The 20929-nt window shown below is 40.0% G+C and overlaps 1 protein-coding gene across 13 annotated transcripts in view; it reads right to left on the reverse strand.

The window, feature by feature from the left end:
• Window positions 1–20929, reverse strand: part of Adam22 (ADAM metallopeptidase domain 22) — a 206724-nt gene that overhangs the window by 74245 nt on the left and 111550 nt on the right. For all 13 annotated transcript variants that reach the window (XM_027391556.2, XM_027391555.2, XM_027391553.2 and 10 more), the window contains 2 exons: window positions 14828–14910; window positions 93–156 (listed from right to left, as the gene is read on the reverse strand). In XM_027391556.2, coding sequence (XP_027247357.1) covers window positions 93–156; window positions 14828–14910 — 147 coding nt within the window. The remainder of the gene's footprint in view (window positions 1–92; window positions 157–14827; window positions 14911–20929) is intronic.

Consider the following 20929-nt stretch of genomic DNA (forward strand, 5'->3'; position numbering starts at 1 on the left):
TACAAAAATAAACAAAGGGTGAAAAAGAGAGGAAGGGAGAATAAAAGTCTTAGCACCAATGCTGACATTTGCATGGCAAACAGAGCACTTACTTGGGAGGTCTCATTTTCTTCTGGCTCAATGAGATATGTGTGGTTCCCATCATAGAACATCCCACTGCCAAGTACAAGAAAATAATTAGACATAGCTATCAAGTGTCAACCAGAGCAAGATCATTTTAGGCTCAGTAGCACAGGACTGGTTACTTTCTGTGTTTATTTCCCAGACCTATCCATCCTCAGCAGATAAATGGCACATTGTTCAGGCAAAACACACCACACACACACTTACACACATACATACATACACACACACACACACACACACACACACACACACGAATGCACATGCACACTCACACATATACATACACACACTTTTGTGAGGCAAAGTCCCCTTTCTCTGAACCCCCTCAAAGGCAGAACCTTTCATCTTGAATTCTAAGCTCAAGACTGGATTCTCTAGCAGTTCCATTATTTTTATAGCATGCAATTCTGAGTCTTACTTTATAAAGGCCACCCGAGAGTATCTGTTAAAGTGCAAGCCTCAAAGAACCCTCTGCAGATTTCTAGGCTGGGACTCTGGAAGCCATATTTAAAACAAGTCCCAGGCCACAGTGGCAGCATATTCCTTTAAATTAAAACAAGTCTCAGAAGCTGGAAGTGGTGACATGAGTTTGCAATCCCAAGGACTTGTAGGTGACAGCAAGAAGGTCACTTGTTCAAGACCCACCTGGGTAAATTCATGAGAGCTATACAAAAAAATCAAATGTTCAAAAGAACAGCAGGCAAGGATACAGCTTGGTTGTTGACATACACAGCCAGACAGTATTGGGGGAAAAAACAAAGCCCCTGATAACAAAAACACCTCTGTGATGCTGACAACACAGGCTGCCTGAAATCACACCGAGAATGACCTCCAGCGACACACTGGAAGGTGCTTTGGTGATAAGGTGAACGCATTTGAACAACTTGCCCTGAACTAAGTGTCTCTACAACTGCAGAGAGAGAAGCCATGACCGTCTTCACTGTAGAGGAGAGACACTGCAGTGACCTTCCTAGATTCCATATCCCGTACAAGGAAGACAAGAAGCAACGCAGTCTGGGTACATGAACTGATCATCTGCAAACTGAGACCACCTTCGTTCATTCATTCAGCCTGAAGTGATGGAATACCACAAGGCAGGAGGCAGGGTAGCAGAGAAGACAAACCAATGTTCTGTTCTTACGGTGTTGAGTTACATTTTAGGGAGAATACAAAAATGAACACACAATGAGGAAGGAAATTTAAGTTAGGAAAATATGAATTTTATGGTGGAAATAAAGCAGATGCAACTTAATTATTAGCCCTAGCAGACTGGGTGTGGGAGAGCTCACCGAGAAAACTATTAGTTTCTCCTAGGAGTTCACGGCAAGGCTTCACAAGGAAGATGGTCTACCTACATTGTACATAGGGCGTTTCAGATGCTCTTGCGGCATGATCCAGGACAGTAAGAGGACAATACAGTAAGAGTAGAATGGGCAGGGGACAGAGTAACAGAAAAATACAACCAGTGACCCTGCTGGGGGACACAGGAGGTAGTCTCTTCTGAAGGCCTTGGCTGTTACTCTAATGAGAAGAGTGTCATTCAGGCTTCTAAAATGCCTTCTCCCTGTTTTGTTTTGTTTGTTGAGACAGAGCATCTATCAGCCTGAGGTTGGCCTAAATTAACAGCAATCTTTTGCCTCTGCTTCCCAAGTGCTAAAATTGCAAGCATGAGCCATTATGTTTGGTTCTCCCTGTCTTAAAATATCCTACCTACAGTGTTATAATACTCTATAGAACTGCAAGACTAAGGGTAGGGATTAGTAGAATGGGGTTATTATAATAATGCAAGAGAAAGAAGATAGTCGTAATAACAGAAGTGGTGAGAACTGGCCAAATTCTGGAGTGTGTGTGCTGTGTGTGTGTCTGTGAGTCTGTGTGTGTCTATGTATATCTGTGTCTGTGTGCATGCATTTGCATATATGTATTTTTCTTTGCTGCTGAAGATTGAACCCAGGGCCTCACAGGCTGAGCACCTGTTATATCACTGAGGCACATGCCCAGCTTAGATATATCTTGAAAGTAGAACCCAAAAGATTTGTTGAGAAGTTTGATGTGGAGTTTGCCAGAAAAAAAAAAAATCAACACACTCTAGGTTTTGACCTGAACAGTCTAAGACAGCATTGACAATATAAACAAAATAACAGTTGCAGAAGGAACACAGTGGGCAGCCCCAACAAACAGAGGATAGGAAGGAGGGCACAAATCAGGAGTGGCTTAGGACCTCTTATACTGGAGATGTCTCCCTGCTACTTAGAAATCCTATAAAGGGGGTGCCTTAGTTGCTGTTTTATTGTTGTGAAGAGACACTATGACCAAGGCAACTTATTCAAGAAAGCATTTAACTGGGGGCTTGCTTACAGTTTCAGAGAGTTAATCTTTGATGGTCATGGTGGGAGGCATGACCTCAGGCAGGCACAGTGCTGGAGAAGTAGCTGAGAGCTACATCCTGATCATCAGGCAGCAGGGAGAGAGAAAGAGACTGGGATTTTGAAACCTCAAAGCCTATCCCAAGTGACACACCTCTTCCAACAAGGCCACACTTCCTAACCCCTTCTAAACAGTTCACCAACTAGAGGTTAAGCATGCTAGAATATGAGCTTATGGGGCTGGTCTCATTACAACCTCCACAGGAAATTTTTGAAGTAGATATAGCTTCATCTCCTGCTCAGAAAATGCCTGACACCCCTCTGTCTGGACAAACACAGTGTGTCTGCTGAGATTAGGTGCTCTGTGGTTCTACAGATACTCATCTCTGGTCAGGCACCTAAGAGAAGCAGGGTTGTGATCCTCTACATTAACGTTTCAGTTTGGGGTTTAAATGCTCACATGGTAACCAGGCTGCTGGTCACAGAATATAATCCATCTCTCATCGATCATGTTTTGAAATCTATTGGTGTCCCTGAACTATAATTACAATGGTTTCCAGGTCTGCCACTGTCTGCAGATGGGACATCTTCCACATGTCTTAAACTTTCTTATACTCACAGAATAGCTATTCCCACAGCTGCAGGGTTTTCAAATGTAAATGTACTTTCTGAATCTGAATGACACTGAATTTGCAATTTAAAGATAAATAGATACTAATGTAGTCATATACTATTAGTGATATATACCGATTTTGATTCCTCTTCAAAACAGACAAAATTGTCATATTCAGATATTTTCCTCTCCATCACTGCTAAGATCTGGACAGATCCACCCAGAATACTATATAACCATTAACCTTTGCCAAAGTTCATAAGGCAAGCCATTATTTTGTTTAAATACAGTGCTACTACCTGTGATAACTTTCATAAACTTGGTACAAACCAAGACCTACTTGGGAAGAGGAAATCTCCATCGAACTATCTTCATTTAATGGGCCTACAGATAAGCCTATGGGGCTTTTTTTTTTTTTTTTTTTTTTTTTTTGAGTAATGACTGACATGGGAGGGCCCAGCCTGCTGTAGGCAGTATCTACTCCTGAGCAGATTAGTCTGGGTTGTACAAGAAAGCAAGCTGAGCAAGCCAAGGAGAGAAAGCCAGTAAGCAGCACTCCACAGTTCTTCATCAGTTCCTGCCCTGCCTTGCGTTCCTGCCCTGACAACCCCTGAAGATGGAATATGGAATTTAAGCTGAAATAAACCCCCTCCTCTCCGAGCTACTTTTGGTCAGTATTTCTTCACAGCAATAGAAAGAAAACTAAAATAATGTCCAATGGGAAAATCTTTTTTTTTCCCCATTGGGTTTCAATGAATATTGTGTAGGAAAGAATCATTAAGTACAAAGAAAGATTCTGAGGTTATCTGCACTTAGAAGATTCTGATTCACACCCCTCCCCCAGGTTGAACTGAACCACTCCATTCTCTCAGTTCCTGTCTAACATAGCTTAAACCACCCCTCCCCTCCCTGTCACAGTATCCCATCCCCTAGCGCCAGCACAAGCCCCCTAATTGACCAGAGGTAGAACCAGAACCAAAGGTAGTTGGTCCCCACTCAGTGCCCATCCAGTCTACTCCCAACCACCCCACCCCACCCCCATATCACAATATCCCAGCTTCCAAGTCTGCAGAGGAACCCCTGCTCAAAGAGAGGCCATCTCAGCCATCAGAAGTCCAGCCCCAACTTTACTCAATCACAGGCCAGTCCAGCCAGAAGACCAGAGGGGAAACAGAAACCAAGAAACAAAACACCTAAACAACAAAGACAAACTCAGAAATGGGCACCTAGAGCTATAATCTGCCCCAAACTCAGATGCCTAAATGTCAGTATAAGAACACATCCAGGAAATCTAGGACACTACAAAAAGATGAACCCTAAGAATAATAGGAATAGAAGAAAGAGAAGACTCTCAGATCAAAGGCCCAGAAAATATTTTTAACAAAATCATAGAAGAAAAATTTCCTAACCTAAAGAAGGACATGCCTATAAAGGTACAAGAAGCTTACACAACACCATAAAAGAAAGTTTTGTACTATAAAAGAAAGTTCCCTTGCTATATAATCAACAAAACACTAAACATACAGAACAAAGAAAGAATCTTAAAAGCTTCAAGGGAAATAGACTAAATAACATATAAAGGCAGACCTATTAGAATTACACCCGGCTTCCCAATGGAAACTTTAAAAGCCAGAAGTGCTTGGAAAAATATCCTGCAGACTCTAAGAAACCACAGATGTCAGCCCAGACTGCTATACCCAGCAAAACTTTCAGTCACCATAGATAGAGAAAACAAGCTAGTCTTTGATAAAGTCAAATTTAAACAATATCTAATTACAAATTCAGCCCTACCACAGAAGGTATTAGAAGGAAAACTCCAACTCAAGGAGGTTAACTACACACATGAAACAAAGGAAATAAATGTTTCACAACAGCAAAAACCAAAAGGGAAACAAACACACACACACACACACACACACACACACACACACACCATGAACATCATATTAACAGGAATTAACAATCATTGGTCATAAATGGCTCTGAATATCAACATACCCAATTCCTAAATAAAAGACACAGACTAACAGAATGGATGCAAAAACAAAATCCATCCTTCTGCTGTATACAGAAACATACCTCAACATCAAAGATAGACATTACCTCATAGTAAAGGACTGGAAAAGGGTTTTTCAAGCAAATCTACCTAAGAAACAAACTTGTGTGGTCATTCTAATATCTAAGAAAATAGACTTCAAACCAAAATTGATTAAAAGAGACAGGGAAGGACAATTCATACTCATCAAAGGAAAAATCCACCACGATAATTTTTCAATTCTTAACATCTATGCCCCGAACATGAGAGTACCCATGTTGTAAAGGAAACTCTACCAAAGCTTGAATCACACTTCAACACTTACACATTGGTAGTGGGAGACTCCAATACTCAATTCTCACCAATGGACAGGTAACCCAGACAAAAACTAACAGAGTATACTGGAGCTAACAGACATTATGAACCAAATGAACCTAACAGATTGCTACAGAACATTTCACCCAAACACAAGAGAACACATCTCATTTTCAGTACCTAATGGAGCATTCTTCTAAACTGACCACATACTAAGTCACAAAGCAAGTCTCAACAGATATACAAGAAAACTGAAATAACCCCCTGCAACCTTTCAGACCACCACAGATTAAAGCTGGGTTTCAAAAACAATAGAAACAACAGAAAGCCTACAAGCTCATGGAAACTGAAAAACTCTCTGCTGAATGACTACTGGGTCAAGGATGAAATAAAGAAAAAAATTAAAGACTTCCTAGAATTCAATGGAAATGAATGCACAATATACCCAAACTTATGGAACACAATGAAAGCAGTGCTAAGAGGAAAGTTCATAGCACTAATTGCCTTCATAAAGAAATTAGACGGATCTCACACTAGCAGATTAACAGCACATCTGGAAGCTCTAGAACACAATGAAGCAAGCTTGCCCAAAAGGAGTAGACAGCAGGAAATAATCAAACAGAGGACTGAAATCAATAAAATAGAAGCAAAGAGAACAACACAAAGAATGAAACAACTCGAATTGGGTGGTTTTGTGTGTCAACTTGACATAAGCTAGAATCATCAGAGGAAGGAGCCTCAGCTGAGGAAATGCCTCCTTGAGATCCAGCTGTAAGGAAGTTTCTCCTTTAGTGATCAATTGGGGAGGGCCCAGCCCATGAGAGGTGGTGCCATTCTTAGGCTGCTGAGCCCAGGTTCTGTAAGAAGGTAAGATGAGGAAGCCATGGGAAGCAAGGCAGTAAGCAACACTCATACATTACCTCTGCATCCTGTGATCCTGCATCCTGTGATCCTGCCCAGTTTGAGTTCCTGTCCTGACTTCCTTTAATGATGAAGAGTGCTGTGGAGCCCTTTCCTCCCCAACTTGCTTTTTGGTCATGATATTTCACAGCAATAGAAACCCTAACTAAGATACAAAGAGTTGGTTCTTTGAGAAAAAACAAGAAGGACAAACTCTTACCAAAACTAACTAGAAGACATACAGAGAATACCCAGATTAACAAAATCAGAGGTGGAAAGGGGGACGTAACAAAGGATACCCAGGAAATCCAGAGAATCATTAGGTTATATATTAAAAACCTGTACTCCACAAAATTGGAAAATCTAAAAGAAATGGGCAATTTTCTTGATAAATTTCACTTGCCAAAGTTATCAGATAAACAATTTAAACAGACCTATAACCCTTAAGGAAATAGAAAGTCATTAAAAGTCTCCCCCACCCCAAAAGAGCCCAGAACCAGGTACTTTTAGCCTAGAATTCTAACAGTACTTGAAAGAAGAGCTAATGCCAATAATTCTCAAATTATTTCATGACATAGAAACAGAAGGAACATTGACAAATTCATTTTATGAGGCCACAGTCACCCTGATACCCAAACCACACAAAGATTGAACAAGGAAAGAGAGTTACAGACAACTCTCCCTCATCAACAAGGTGCTAAAATTCTCATAAACCAAATAAAGATCACATCAGAAAGATCATCCACCATGATCAAGTAGGCTTCATTCCAGAGACACAGGAATGGTTCAACATGTGAAAAATCAGTCAATCTAATCCACCGTATAAACGAACAGAATGAAAAAAAACTCATATGATCATCACATCAGATGCAGAAAAAAACTGACAAAATCCAAAACCCCTTCATGATAAAAATCTTGGAAAGATCAAGGATAAAAGGGGCAACGTAAATATAATAAAGGCAATTTACAGCAAGCTAATAGCCAACATCAAATTAAATGGCAAGAAACTCAAAGTGATTCCATTAAAATCAGGAACAAGACAAGGCTGTCCACTCTCTCCATACCTATTAAATATAGTAATTTAAGTTCAAGCTAAAGCAATAAGACAACAGAAGAAGATCAAGGGGATACACATTAGAAAGGAAGAAGTGAAATTATTGTTACTTGCATATGATGTTAGTATATATAAGTGACTCCAAAAACTCTACCAGGGAACACCTACAGCTGATAAATGCCTTTAGTGAAGTAGCTGCATACAAGAATAACCTCCTGCCCACCCAAATCAGTAGCCCTTCTATACACAAATGACAAACTTGCTGAGAAAGAAATCAAGGAAATAACATTCTTCACAACAGCCACAAATAACATAAAATATCTTGGGATAATTCTAGCCAAGTAAGTGAAAGGCTTGTACAACAAAATCTTCAAGTCTTTGAAGAAAGAAATTGAAAAAGGTATCAGAAAATGGAAAGATCTTCCACACTCATGGATCTGTAGGATTAACACAGTAAAACTGACAATCTTACCAAAAGTAATCTACAGACTCAGTGCAACCCCTATCAAAATTCCAACAAAACTTGAAAGGGCAATACTAAACTTCATACAGAAAAACAAAGCAATCCTGTACAATAAAAGAACATCCAGAGGTATTACTGTCCCTAATTTGAAGCTCTGCTGCAGAGCTGTAGTAATAGAAATCACATGGTATTGGCATAAAAACAGACAGGTGGATCAATGGAATCACCCAGACATAAGTAAATCCACATACCTATGGACACCTGATTTTTCACAAAGAAGCCAAATTTATACAATGGAAAAAAGAAAGCAACTTCAACAAACGGTGTTGGTTTAATTGAATGTCTGCATGTAGAAGAACGCAGATAGATCCATATCTATCGCCCTGCACAAAACTCAAGTCCAAGTGGATCAAAGACCTCAACATAAAACCAGATACACTGAACCTGATAGAAGAGAAAGTCTGAAATACTCTTGAAGGTATTGACACAGGACATAATATATGGGACCTCATGAAACTGAAAAGCTTCTGTAAGGTAAAGGACACTGTGGTGGTTTGAAAAAAAAAATGGTTCTCAAAGGAAGTGGCACTATTAGGAGGTGTGGCTTGTTGGAGTAGGTGTGGTCTTGTTGGTGGACTTTCATGCCTCATAAATGCTCAATCTATACCAGAGAGACAGATCACTTCTTGTTGCCTGTACAAGATGTAGAACATTTAGCTACCCCTCCAGCACCATGTCTACCTGCAAACTGCTATGTCTCACCATGACGATAATGGACTGAACCTCTGAACCATAAGATAATGGACTGAACCTCTGAACTATAAGATAATGGACTGAACCTCTGAACTATAAGATAATGGACTGAACCTCTGAACTATAAGCCACCCAATTAAATGTTTTCCTTTATAAGAGTTGCTTTGGTCAATTTAAGTCAAAATGGATCAAAGACCTCAACATAAACCCAGCCACACTGAACCTACTAGAAGATAAAGTGGGAAATACCCTTGAATTAATCGGTACAGGAGACCGCTTCCTGAACATAACACCAGCAGCACAGACACTGAGATCAACAATTGATAAATGGGACCTCCTGAAACTGAGAAGCTTCTGTAAGGCAAAGGACATAGACAGCAAGACAAAACGACAGCCCACAGACTGGGAAAAGATATTCACTATCCCCACATCTGACAGAGGGTTGATCTCCAAAATATACAAAGAACTGAAGAAGCTAGTCTCCAAAACACCAAACAATCCAATTAAAAAGTGGGGTACAGAACTAAATAGACAATTCTCAATAGAGGAATCTAAAATGGCTGAAAGACACATAAGAAAGTGTTCAACATCCTTAGCCATCAGGGAAATGCAAATCAAAACAACTCTGAGATACCATCTTACTCCTGTCAGAATGGCTAAAATCAAAAATACCAATGACAGTTCATGTTGGAGAGGATGTGGAGAAAGGGGAACACTCCTCTACTGCTGGTGGGAGTGCCAACTTGTACAGCCACTTTGGAAATCAGTATGGCGACTCCTCAAGAAAATGGGAATGAGTCTACCACAAGATCCAGCAATTCCACTCCTAGGCATATGCCCAAAAGAAGCACATTCATACAACAAGGACATCTGTTCAACATGTTCATAGCAGCATTATTTGTAATAGTCAGAAACTGAAAGCAGCTTAGCTGCCCCTCAACCAAAGAATGGATAGAGAAAATGTGGTACATTTACACAATGGAGTACTACTCAGCAGAAAAAACAATGGAATCCTGAAATTTGCAGGAAAATGGATAGAACTTGAAGAAACCATTCTGAGCGAGGTAACCCAATCACAAAAAGACAAACATGATATGTACTCACTCATATGTGGATTTTAGACATAGAGTAAGGGATTACCATCCTACAATCCACACTGCCAGAGATACTAGTAAACAAAAAAGACCCTAAAAGAGACAAACTTTGTCCCCTGGAGTACGGGAAAGGGTCGCCATCCCCTGAGCAAATTGAGAACATGGGAGGAGGGGGGAGGAAGCTACAAGAGTGACAAGGGAAGAAAAGGAAGGATGCAGAGGTCATGAGGAAGCAGAAATTTTGAGTCAGGTGTAGATTAGAAGAAAGGACATATGACAGGTAGGATTTTAGTTGGGAGGATGGTAGAGGAGGAAGGGAGGGAGAAGGGAACTGGGATCATCATGTAATTCAATCTTGTTTGTAATTCAAATATATAAAAATGAGTTGCTTTGGTCATGATGTGTCTTTATAGCAACAAAAACCCTTCTAAGACAGATACTGTTAATGGGAAAATGACACCCTACAGATTGGGAAAAGATTTTCACCAATTCTATAGCCAATAGATAACTGATATCCTCTCTCTCTCTCTCTCTCTCTCTCTCTCTCTCTCTCTCTCTCTGTGTGTGTGTGTGTGTGTGTGTGTGTGTGTGTAAAGAAAATAGACATCAACAAACCAAGTAACCCAATTTTAAAAAATGGGTAGATATCTAAATAGATAATTCACAACAAGAAAATTCCAATTGGCTGAGAAACAAAGAAATGTTCAACATCCTTAGCCACCAGGGAAAAAGCAAAGGAAAACTAATTTGAGATTCCATCTTACACCTGTCAGAATGGCAAAGATCAAAACAAGTGGCAGCTCATGCTGCTGAGGATGTGGAACAAGTGAAAAAGTCCATTGATGGTGGGAGTGAAAACTTGCACAGATACTATGAAAATCAATATGGTGGTTCCTCATAAAATTGGGAATTGATCTACCTCAGCCTTTAACACTCTTCTACCCAAAGGACACTCCATCCGACCACAAGGACACTTGCTCAACTATGTTCACAGAAGCCTTATTCACAATAACCAGAAACTGGAAACAGCCTAGATGTCCCTTAACCAAAGAATAGATAAAGAAAGTGTGGTACATTTCCACAATGGCTTATTACTCAGCTGTTAAAAAAAAAACAATGACATCTTGAAATTTGTAGGCAAATAGATAGAACTAGAAAAAAATCATCCTGAGTGAGGTAACGTAGACCCAGAAAGCAAACATTGTGTGTACTCACTTATAAGTGGATATTAGCTATAAAGTAAAGGATAATCATGCTATAATCCACAGACCCAGAGAGACTAAGTAACAAGAAGGGTTCAAGGAGGGACCCATGGATTTCCCTGGGAAAGGGAAATAGAATAGATTTTAGGGATGGACTGGGAGTGGGTGGGGATAGGAATGGGTTGGGGGATCAGGCAGGGGTGGGGTGGAGGGAGAGTGCTGGGAGAGAGGACTGGAATTGGGGGAACATTTATGGGATGATATGGAAACTTGGTGGAATCTACAAGATTCTACAAGTGACCCTAACCGAAGCCTCTTAGTAGTAGGGATACAGAGCCCAAACTGGCCACCTTCTATAACCCAGAAAGGATCCCAGAAGTGGTACTGGGACATCAACTCAGCCTCAAAACCTTAGACCTGCAATCCATCCTGCCTGCAAGATATGCTGAGTTAATGGTGGCACAAAACTTGTGGGAATGCCCAACCAATGTCTAATCCAAGTGGAGACCCAAGCCACAAGAGGAAGCCCATGCCTGGTTGCCCTGGATAGCCAGGAACCAGAGGCTGGACGGCCTAGAAACCCAGGATAGAACCAAACACTACTAGCAAAAAAAAAAGTCAATGAAATGATTCCTAATGATATTCTGCTATACTCATGGACAATTGCCTAGCCCAACGGTCATCAGAGGGGCCTCATGCAGCAAATGATGGGAGCAGATGCAGACCCACAGCCAAACACTAGGTGGAACCAGGGGAACCCCACAGAAGAGGGGGAGGGACAACTGGAGTCTGAGGGGTCAAGGACACCAGGAGAACCTGGCACACCGAATAAACTAGACAGGACTCAACGGGGCTCACAGAGACTGAAGCAACAGTCACAGACCTTGCAAGGTTCTGATCCAGGTCTTCTGCATAGACACTATGGCTGTGTAACTTCCTGCTCTTGTGGAACTCCGAACAGTGAGAGTGGGGAGTATCTCTGACTCTTTTGCCTGAACTTGGGACCCTTTCCCTCCCACTGAGGCCCCTTGCCCAGCCTTGATAGGAGGGTTTGTTCCTAGTCTTATTTTAACAGCCCTGGCTATCCTGGAACTCGATTTGTAGACCCGGCTGGTCTCGGACTCACAGAGATCCACCTGCCTCTCCCTCCCGAGTGCTGCAATTAAAGGTGTTCGCTACCACCACCCCAACATGCTCTTTTTTTTTAAGGGGCATGGAGGAGGCATTGATCTGGGGGAGAGGGAAGGTTGGGGGAAGGATTAAGTGTGGAGGAAGAGGAAACTGTGGTCAGAATGTAATGCATGAGAGAATAGTAAAAAAAAAATTAAAAATAAAATAGATTCTAATTCCTCATAACATGGTTTTACTAATATAATAATAATAATAATAATAATAATAATAATAATAATAATAATAATACAGCTGTTTCATTTGCTTTGAGGATTGACAGCGTTACATTACAACTAAATTCTATGTATGGTAAGCCTATAACAATTAATCCCTATAGAGGGAACCAAGTCATTATGGAGGAGTTGAGCTAAATTGTCATAAAGCTGAATTAAAATGAGACTTTGAAAGGAAACAGCAGCCATTCTTACAAATTTCCACAAGAGGGCAACAATCTTATATTTGATTTTATCTTTTTTAGGTTCCCATAGTTACAAGATTATGTCGTAACATCAAACATGCATGGATCAAAATATTGCCTACTAATCCTTTGAATTTGTATAAATGTACCCTAGGAGAAAAGCTTATGAATATAATTTTCCCACTTTATGTTCTTCAACTAAATGCAGTGAATCAGAAACATGAATAAACCTCAGTGTGAACTTGGTCATTCATAAAACATGAATGATACATGAAGTAATATAGCTTATACCTAAACCATCATAACTGAGATAGCCTATCTCCTTTAATGTTCAGTAATATCCCTCCAAAATTGCTAGGAGCAACTGTGTTCAGAAGGAAAATCATGATAATAGTATAGTTTATCAGTAACAAAACATACAAAAGATGCTTATACCATCTAAGAAAGCTCAGCCACAGTTGCACACAATTCTGTCAGTACTTGTAGATTCATCATGGATTTTCTATTAGTTTCACTTTGCTTATTTAAAGTGAAAGAATTTTTAAAGGTAGATATGAAATATACTAACTTAAAGCAACTGAGGCAGGATTCTGAAAGGCATTGTTCCCACCTTCCTTAAAGGACTGTGGGAGGGTCCAGCTATTGTTCTTAGATTCTTGTGCCTAGTAGAGCCCATAAAAGGAGCTCATAGCTTCCTCCTGGTTCTCACAACACTGTCCATTTGGGAAACTGGGAAGCAAACTGAAAAGCAGTGAGCACGATACTCACACTGTGACTTAGGCTGAGATTCTAAGCATAAGGAAGAGATGGGAAAATGCCTCTTATTTTTGTATCACTCTTCCCTTCAACATACATTTGCTGTTATAAATGTCATTTAGGTCAAACATAGTATTCCCTAGCCTACATCCGTGCTGTGTTGAAATTAGATACACCACTTTCACTATGAAAAATGATTTCAACATTTCTTTCCTCTGGTAAGAAAATCAAGGCCTGGATAACAAGCAAAGATGTTGTGTCTTTAATAGTATCTCTTTACTCAAGGAACACCTGAAAATAAATATGCATTTATTTATCATAAGAAGCAAGTAGAAGCTTTGCATTAAGCAGGCACAAGGCCTCCCTCCTCTGGTCATTTAGTCCCCTGGCACTTTCTCTGTCTGTCTGTCTGTCTGTCTGTCTGTCTGTCTGTCTAATATACTTCTCCCCAGAGCTTGGCTAGAGCTGTCATCTGGGCCACTAGCCAGACTCTCCAGCCCTTCTCATTCCAACATCATTGTAGATTTAAGATCTAACATCCACTGGAAGATTCTCTCAGCGCATGCCACAGGGCCCACTCCAGCTGCTGAGGTGACACAGCTCTCATCTTTGGGGCTCTCATCTCTACCCATCCTTCAGTGCCAATTCTCAGTTTGTGTTTGGCCGTGGTGTTATTTTTTTCTATTCTCAAATAAAACAAACATACCTAAATATACCTGTCATATTCCACAAGATTTGCTACCCTGAGGTCTAGGGCTCATGCATGCTAAAATTGCCTTAACATTTCTAGTGCCTACTACACAGTAGGCTCACAGTAACAGCTGATTAGATGGAAAAGGCAACAACAAAAAGGATATCTAGCAAAAAAAGAAATGAAAAAGAAAAAATTTAAAAGTAATTAAGGCTTAGCTCACTCTATGCAAACAAACAAGTAAAACAAGCCAAAGGAATGAGTCAGTCTACACAGAATGCTCCGGGATGTTTTCAAGAGGCCACTAATAGAAATGGCCCCGAGAGCATCACCACATGGACAGGATGGACAGAGGTTTTTCCCACATTCACCATCAGCAAGGATTCTGATGCAAAAGTCAAGAGAAAGGAAGCAAGGGAAGACAAAGCCACCCTCAGAGCTCTAGGAGTCTGTGTGTTCCTCCCAAGGCTGCTGTAGTTACGCGCCTTCCTGCTGAGTATGGAGCACCTGAGGTCATCTGCAGCCTTTGTTTTCATGCAAAGAGCACATGAGTTTTCATGTGCCAGAATTTCTATCATTTCAAGAAAATAAAAAGACTCAAATCAAGGAAGAGCGAAGGGCTGAATTTGTTTTGAGGGGCCATTCATCCCCAGGAACAGAAAACAGTCACCCGAGCCTATCTATCTGAATCTAGATGGAACTAGAAAAATTCTCCAAGTATCACTGTACAGCAGCATAATTTCAAAGCCTCTAGCTTCTGAACTCTAACATTTCACCAGTACGTTCTGGAACTCTAAATTTTACTAGTGCATTAAACGTAAAGCAAAGTTATTGAAGTAGCCAATGCATGAATAATTTATGTGGCACTTACTGGAGTCCATGGCAGGTTGACAGGGCAACAAATGAGGCGGGGTTTCCTCGGATCTGGCCCTGGTAGTAACAGTGTTCTCCTCCCTGGAAACAGAAAGAGAAGGCGTGAGCCTGGCCACCCTGCCATATTGCTTCCACAGATGCATTCTCAGGATGCACCTCCGTATACTCTCTACAGTGTTTCATCGCCCAGATTAGCATTCCCCAGTCAATTCCAACAGAATTATTCATAAACCTGCCTACTGAGCAGACGCCAAATCAAAGGACAGGGGTATAAAGGTGGCCTTAACTTTGCTGTTAGGCAGGTGTTACAGCAGCCAAGATGTTTCCATATGTGTGTGGACCATGCACAAGAATAGGTTTAATAATCCCTCCAAGTTTGAGGGATTCAATTCTGAGCAACATTGCATCGGTAATTTAACATTCAGCTGAGCAGAAAGAAACTGGAATCATTTGTGAGTCATTAGATTCCCATGATGCAGGAAAATATCTGTTTTTGTGGTGTTCACATCAAGTTAATAGTGCTCTTTCTCAAACTGGGACTTGCTTTCCTTGTAACAGTCTGTGGGGAGAGTTTAAAGCGGCTGTGTTTCCTCTGCAACTGCTCACATCAACTGAATTTAATTCTTTAAACACAACTGGAAAGAAAATGGTACATAGATGCTCTGGCACCATGGAGGGGATAAGAATGTCTTATTAACACAGAGCCCTTGCTGCAGCAGACCTGCTGTCTCAGAACGTATTTTAACACAGTATATGGGTGATTTATGCGCACATAAAAGTTTGAAAAGCTCTGCTCTAAATCACATTTCCCATTCACTCACTAATTTATTTATTCAGGAGCAGAAAGCCTATCATTAAATTGATATTCTGAGATTTAAAAAAAAATAGTGAAACAGGGAGGACTGATGGGACAGGTAGAGGGAGTGGAAATGTTACCTGCATTAGTCTGCCTTAATGAACCCTATTTAAAATACCCAGTGTTGACAATAAACAGGGAAGAATAAGCCGACACAGGAGGTAGCAGGGCTGAAGGCCCAACACCACTGCTCCAGAGACAATCCCGTAGTAGCTGGGAACCCTCTTCTTTGGAGAGTTCCAGTAAAATGACAGAGTGCAGTCCCTGACCCTACTGTTGGCCAGGGCAATGGCATTTTGTGAACTCCTCCATTTTGGCTGAACTGTAACAGTTCCAGTAACGACCATAATTTGGCTTCTAAAAGTAATTTAACTTGTCCCCCTAGATCCTTGACTGCTCTGCCCAATGAACCCCAAGTAATATTAAGATGTTACTGATCACCCTAACATGCTGTAACCCCCAGCAATGGTCAACTTCAGGCCAGAAAGGAAGCTTTCCAACCACCTTCCCAACTTCCTCTTGTAAGCAGTATGTCTACTCATGTTCTCCTTGTTCAGATCAAGGTTAAGCATTCATGCAGTGAATCTTTTTGGGCTTAGCTTCTAACCTGATTATGAAAAACAATCTCACAGCACACTCCCTGATCCTCTGGATCTTAGAATCTTTCCACAATGTTCCCTGAGCCTTGGGTGCAGGAGTGTTTGTAGATGTGTCCATTGGAAACCGGATCCACCTCTATGCTTCCTGAGAGGCTACAACTTTTAAGATTCAAGGCATCTGTCACCCTCAAAGTTGCCAAGTAGGGATACAAACGTAGGATGACTACAAATCCAGGATTCTTTCCCCAACACTACTTATGCATTGTATCTCGAACTTGTGATTGATGTACTCCAAGTCTAAACTTTCTCCCATATTGACCTATTTCACATTTTTTTCTTATTCTATTTTTTTTTTTTTTTGGTTTTTTGAGACAGGATTTCTCTGTGTAGCTTTGGAGCCTATTCTGGTCTTATTCTACTTTTAAGGACATACTATAAGTCTTCTCCACTGGGTTATGAGAATGGGGAACTGTCCATATATTCCATTACAAATGTTCAAGACAACACATGATTCAGATAGCTTTTACTTTCTGGACACATCTGGTTATACCAGAAATCAGAACACTAGCTTCCTATGGGCCATAAAAAAAAGTCAACAGTCAATGAGGTGGCCTGGAAAGAGAAATTTCTTTTTAAAGTGTTGTTTTCAACTCAACAGTAATCAACCCAAACACAGATTTTTTTTTTTACCCTCAGAGATCTCAGAAGTCAACAATAACACACAAAGAGAGATGAAACATGAAAAGGAAGATAATTGCAATAACTATGGTTTCAGATTAGACAAGAATAGAAGTCAGCAACCACTGTGTGAGGAGATATGCCAGTGGAGTAGGCTACCAGAAATATTTTATGTGTTATTAAAGGTTTCTTTAAATACCCACTCTGGAAACATGTCATTGTATAATTATAGAGGTCAAATAATTCACTTTTTAAAGAACATCCCTCTACTACCTTGGAAGAGAGTTAGATAATTAGAGAATAGAAAACCATCTTCCATTAATTTCCAACTCAGAAAAAATAGGAGTCTCTCCAAAACCAGCATACGATCAAAGCTTGTCTGTACAAAAGCCTAACACTGCAAATACAGAGAGGAACTCAGTGTGATTGACTCATTACTGAATATTTCCATGACTTGTGAAAGAGAAGCATAAACAGGAGGAAGAGAGACTTCCTCAGTCTGGGCTGGTACACTTGAATTTATAAGGCCTTCATTGGTAACATATGTAAAACTTCCAAATAATGGTAAGAACTCATGTTAACATTATACATTTATCAGATGCTATTTACCATAAATCAGCGATTATTTAAATGATGAAGTGGGGGAGGCAGGAAAGGTGGCTGAGCAGTTAAAAATACTAGCAGCTCTAGCAGAAGACGTGGGTTCAATTCCTAGCATCCATCTGGTTACAAGCACCTGTAACTGATTCCAGGGGATCTGATGTCCTCCTTGACACCACAAGCACTGGATACACATGATGCACAAGCAGACATGCAGGCAAAATACCCATATATATATATATATATATATATATATATATATATATATATGTAAGTGAACAAATAAATGAGGAAGGGAAGTGACAGAGTTCATTCCCCTTCAATATGTCTGATAATATTTATTATTCCAAACCAGAGACTTTAATGTCAATTAGGTATTTTAATTAGTTTATGTTCGACTACTAAATGACAACAATATCAATTTTATATTTTAAGATGTAATTTGTCCGTTATTTTTAAATGATATACATTTAGGATAAAAGTGCTAAGAATTTATACTGTTTATGGTAAAATTGTACCCCTTATGTACACTGTGCAAGCCATATCACCAAAAAAATAATTTTTTCAAAATAGTTTGTGTGCCATATTAGGAATATACTATGTGTATACAGAATATCTATATAAGGATTCAATTCTAATATCAATCCTAAAAGAAACACTGCAATTCCTATACTGCTTATAAATATGCATTTCTCTTATATTTGAATGTTAAATTTTAAGCTTTTGATATACTACAATCCAAATGATCACAGAAGTTAGCACCTAGTAAGGGACCAGAGGAGAGGAGAGCATCTCCCAAGGATGGGGAAATAGCATATAGGTTATGAAGAGATATAGGGGAAATGAGAATAACAGCGGTAAAGGGGACAGGGATAGGTTAATGGAGGGAATATAGGGAGGGACAACTAACACTAAAGGGCTTCTGGAAAAACCATATGGAAAACTCTTACTGTAGAAGTTCCATAAAATATGTAATACATATGAGAGGAATTTAAATTGAGTCATCAAATAATGGGGTAGGCAATGCCCCAACTAGCTATCTTATGCCACCAAGTAAAACCTCCAGTGCAAAAAAAAAATGGTTTATATCTTATTGAGTCCCATATATACTCTCCCCAAACATCACAGGCTATGACCAATGCTGTTGGTTGCTCTCCACTGCCTGATGTAAAACCCCATTGCTGAAGCCAACATTTATTTATGTCATCAAACATGGAGAAGTTGAACCCATGCCCAACTAAAAGCTTAACCCGTTCTGACTAGCATTTGGCACTGGAAGGCACCTTGCATGCTACCAGAGGAGAAAAATAATTATCAATATCGCTCAGCTAGCAGCAAACACTGTGACCTATTCACAGCAACCAACCCACAAGATATACTAGTGCAAGAATGGCACAAATGTTATGGGATTAACCAACCACTTTCTCATAGGATTAAAGACCTACTCCATGAAGTGGAACCCATACCTGACACTGCTGAAGTGGCCATAAACCTGATACTAGATGAGTCATGGGCCTAGGGAAAAGCCTACTACTATATATTATTCTACTAAAGGGATATAGCCATAAAGGCATACTGCTATCCCATAGATCAGTGCATCACTAGACGCTTCTTCTTGCAGTATAGCCTGATTAACAAAGAGCCACAACTAGATAACATGCAGGTGTGGGAGACTTTGGTTACTCAGTCCTAAAAGGGATGTCTCCATCAAACCTCTCCTCTCAAGGCTCACAGATCTAAGCGGAAGAGGCAACAAAAAGACTGTTAAGAGCCAGAGGTAATAGACACTTTCCAGATGCAACAGGACTTAGGCACATATGAACTCACGGAGAACTCACGGAGAACGGTGGTGGGATTCCTAAAGCCTGCACAGGGTCAAGCCAGAAAGGGACTCAGCACTGAGAGGAGAAGTGAACACAAAGTTCCACCCCTGACAAAGAAGCTATTTGTAACTGATGACACTTGCTGTCAAAGGTAAAATCCACTTTTTTTACAATGGAGTATCATTGGCTATATTAACCACACTCCCAGGGCAGGTCCCATGTCCAGGAGTAGTAGAATGAACTAACACAGAATGAACTCAATGTTGTTTTCGTGTTTTTTTGTGCATGATAGAATGTTTTCTTATTTTTTGTCTTATCAGGTTTTTGGTTTTTTTTTGCTTGTTTTGATTTTAGTTTTTGTGGGGTTTTTTTCCCCCAAAGGAAAGAGGGAGAACATGAGGTTAGGTGGGTAGGGAGGTGAGGAGGAAATGGGAGGAGTTGAGATGGGGGAAATGATCAAATTATATCGCATGAAAAAAAATTTAAATAAAACAAACAAAAAATTCTTTTCAATACACAAATGGTTTTATATTATTTACAGCATTCTGCCTGATTTGTTTTTTCCTTAAAGCAATCTTGACATCTTTCTATATCAGCATTCATTCTTTCAGTGATGGCATGATATTCCATTGTTGCAAGATGAAAAATAACTCATGGTAGTCCTGTCCTAACACACAGTTGGATAAATTTTTGCTATCATAAACAATGATGCAACACTCCTTCATGTATTTATATGTAGTTGTAACATTCTAACCATAGGGTTAATAAATGTTGACCTAGCTGGCCAAACAGAAAGTGCATCTTAAATTTCAATAAATAATTATACTTCTATACACTTATATCTATTTTATACTATACTTTGCAATTTGAACATAAGAAACTTCATTCTGCTCAGCTATGTGTTTTTTGTCAGCAAGATAGGGATAAGGCATGGGTTCCCAAACGTGAGGACCAGAGTTTAATCCCCAGGACTCACATGGAGAGAGGAGAGAACCAACTCCTAGAAACTGTCCTCTAACCCACACACACATTCAATGGTGTGCATGTACACACACACACACACACACACACACACACACACACACACACACACACACACACACACACGAGAATCCCATGTTTCAATAACACCCACTGACTTAAGCCAACTTTCTCAAATCTAACCAAGTGTAAAGCTTCTGCAGACCTTCATCTAACTTCAAGGATCCAGCTGCTGTGGGAATAGGCATTACATACCATATACAATAATCTAAGACAGATGTTGCAGAAAAGGAGAGAAGCCTGTGTATCCTCACAGAGATGGGCTCTGTATCTGGCTGGCTGTCACAGTGCTTTTTTGTTCCTGACATTTTGTTCAAGAAATAAGTCCATCGCGCTTGACAAAAATAACACAGTCCAATTAGTGCAGATGCTTAGTGTTAACTAATTAGACAGTACTATTAAAAAGAGGATCCCTACCTTTGTGTCTGTTTACTGGCTTATTTGGATTTTAAAAAAAATTATTGAACATTTTTAGTTTAGGAAATTCAAAACATTCATGTATT

The sequence above is a fragment of the Cricetulus griseus genome (genome assembly GCF_003668045.3).
Source record: "Cricetulus griseus strain 17A/GY chromosome 1 unlocalized genomic scaffold, alternate assembly CriGri-PICRH-1.0 chr1_0, whole genome shotgun sequence".
NCBI classification, from domain to species: Eukaryota; Metazoa; Chordata; class Mammalia; order Rodentia; family Cricetidae; genus Cricetulus; species Cricetulus griseus.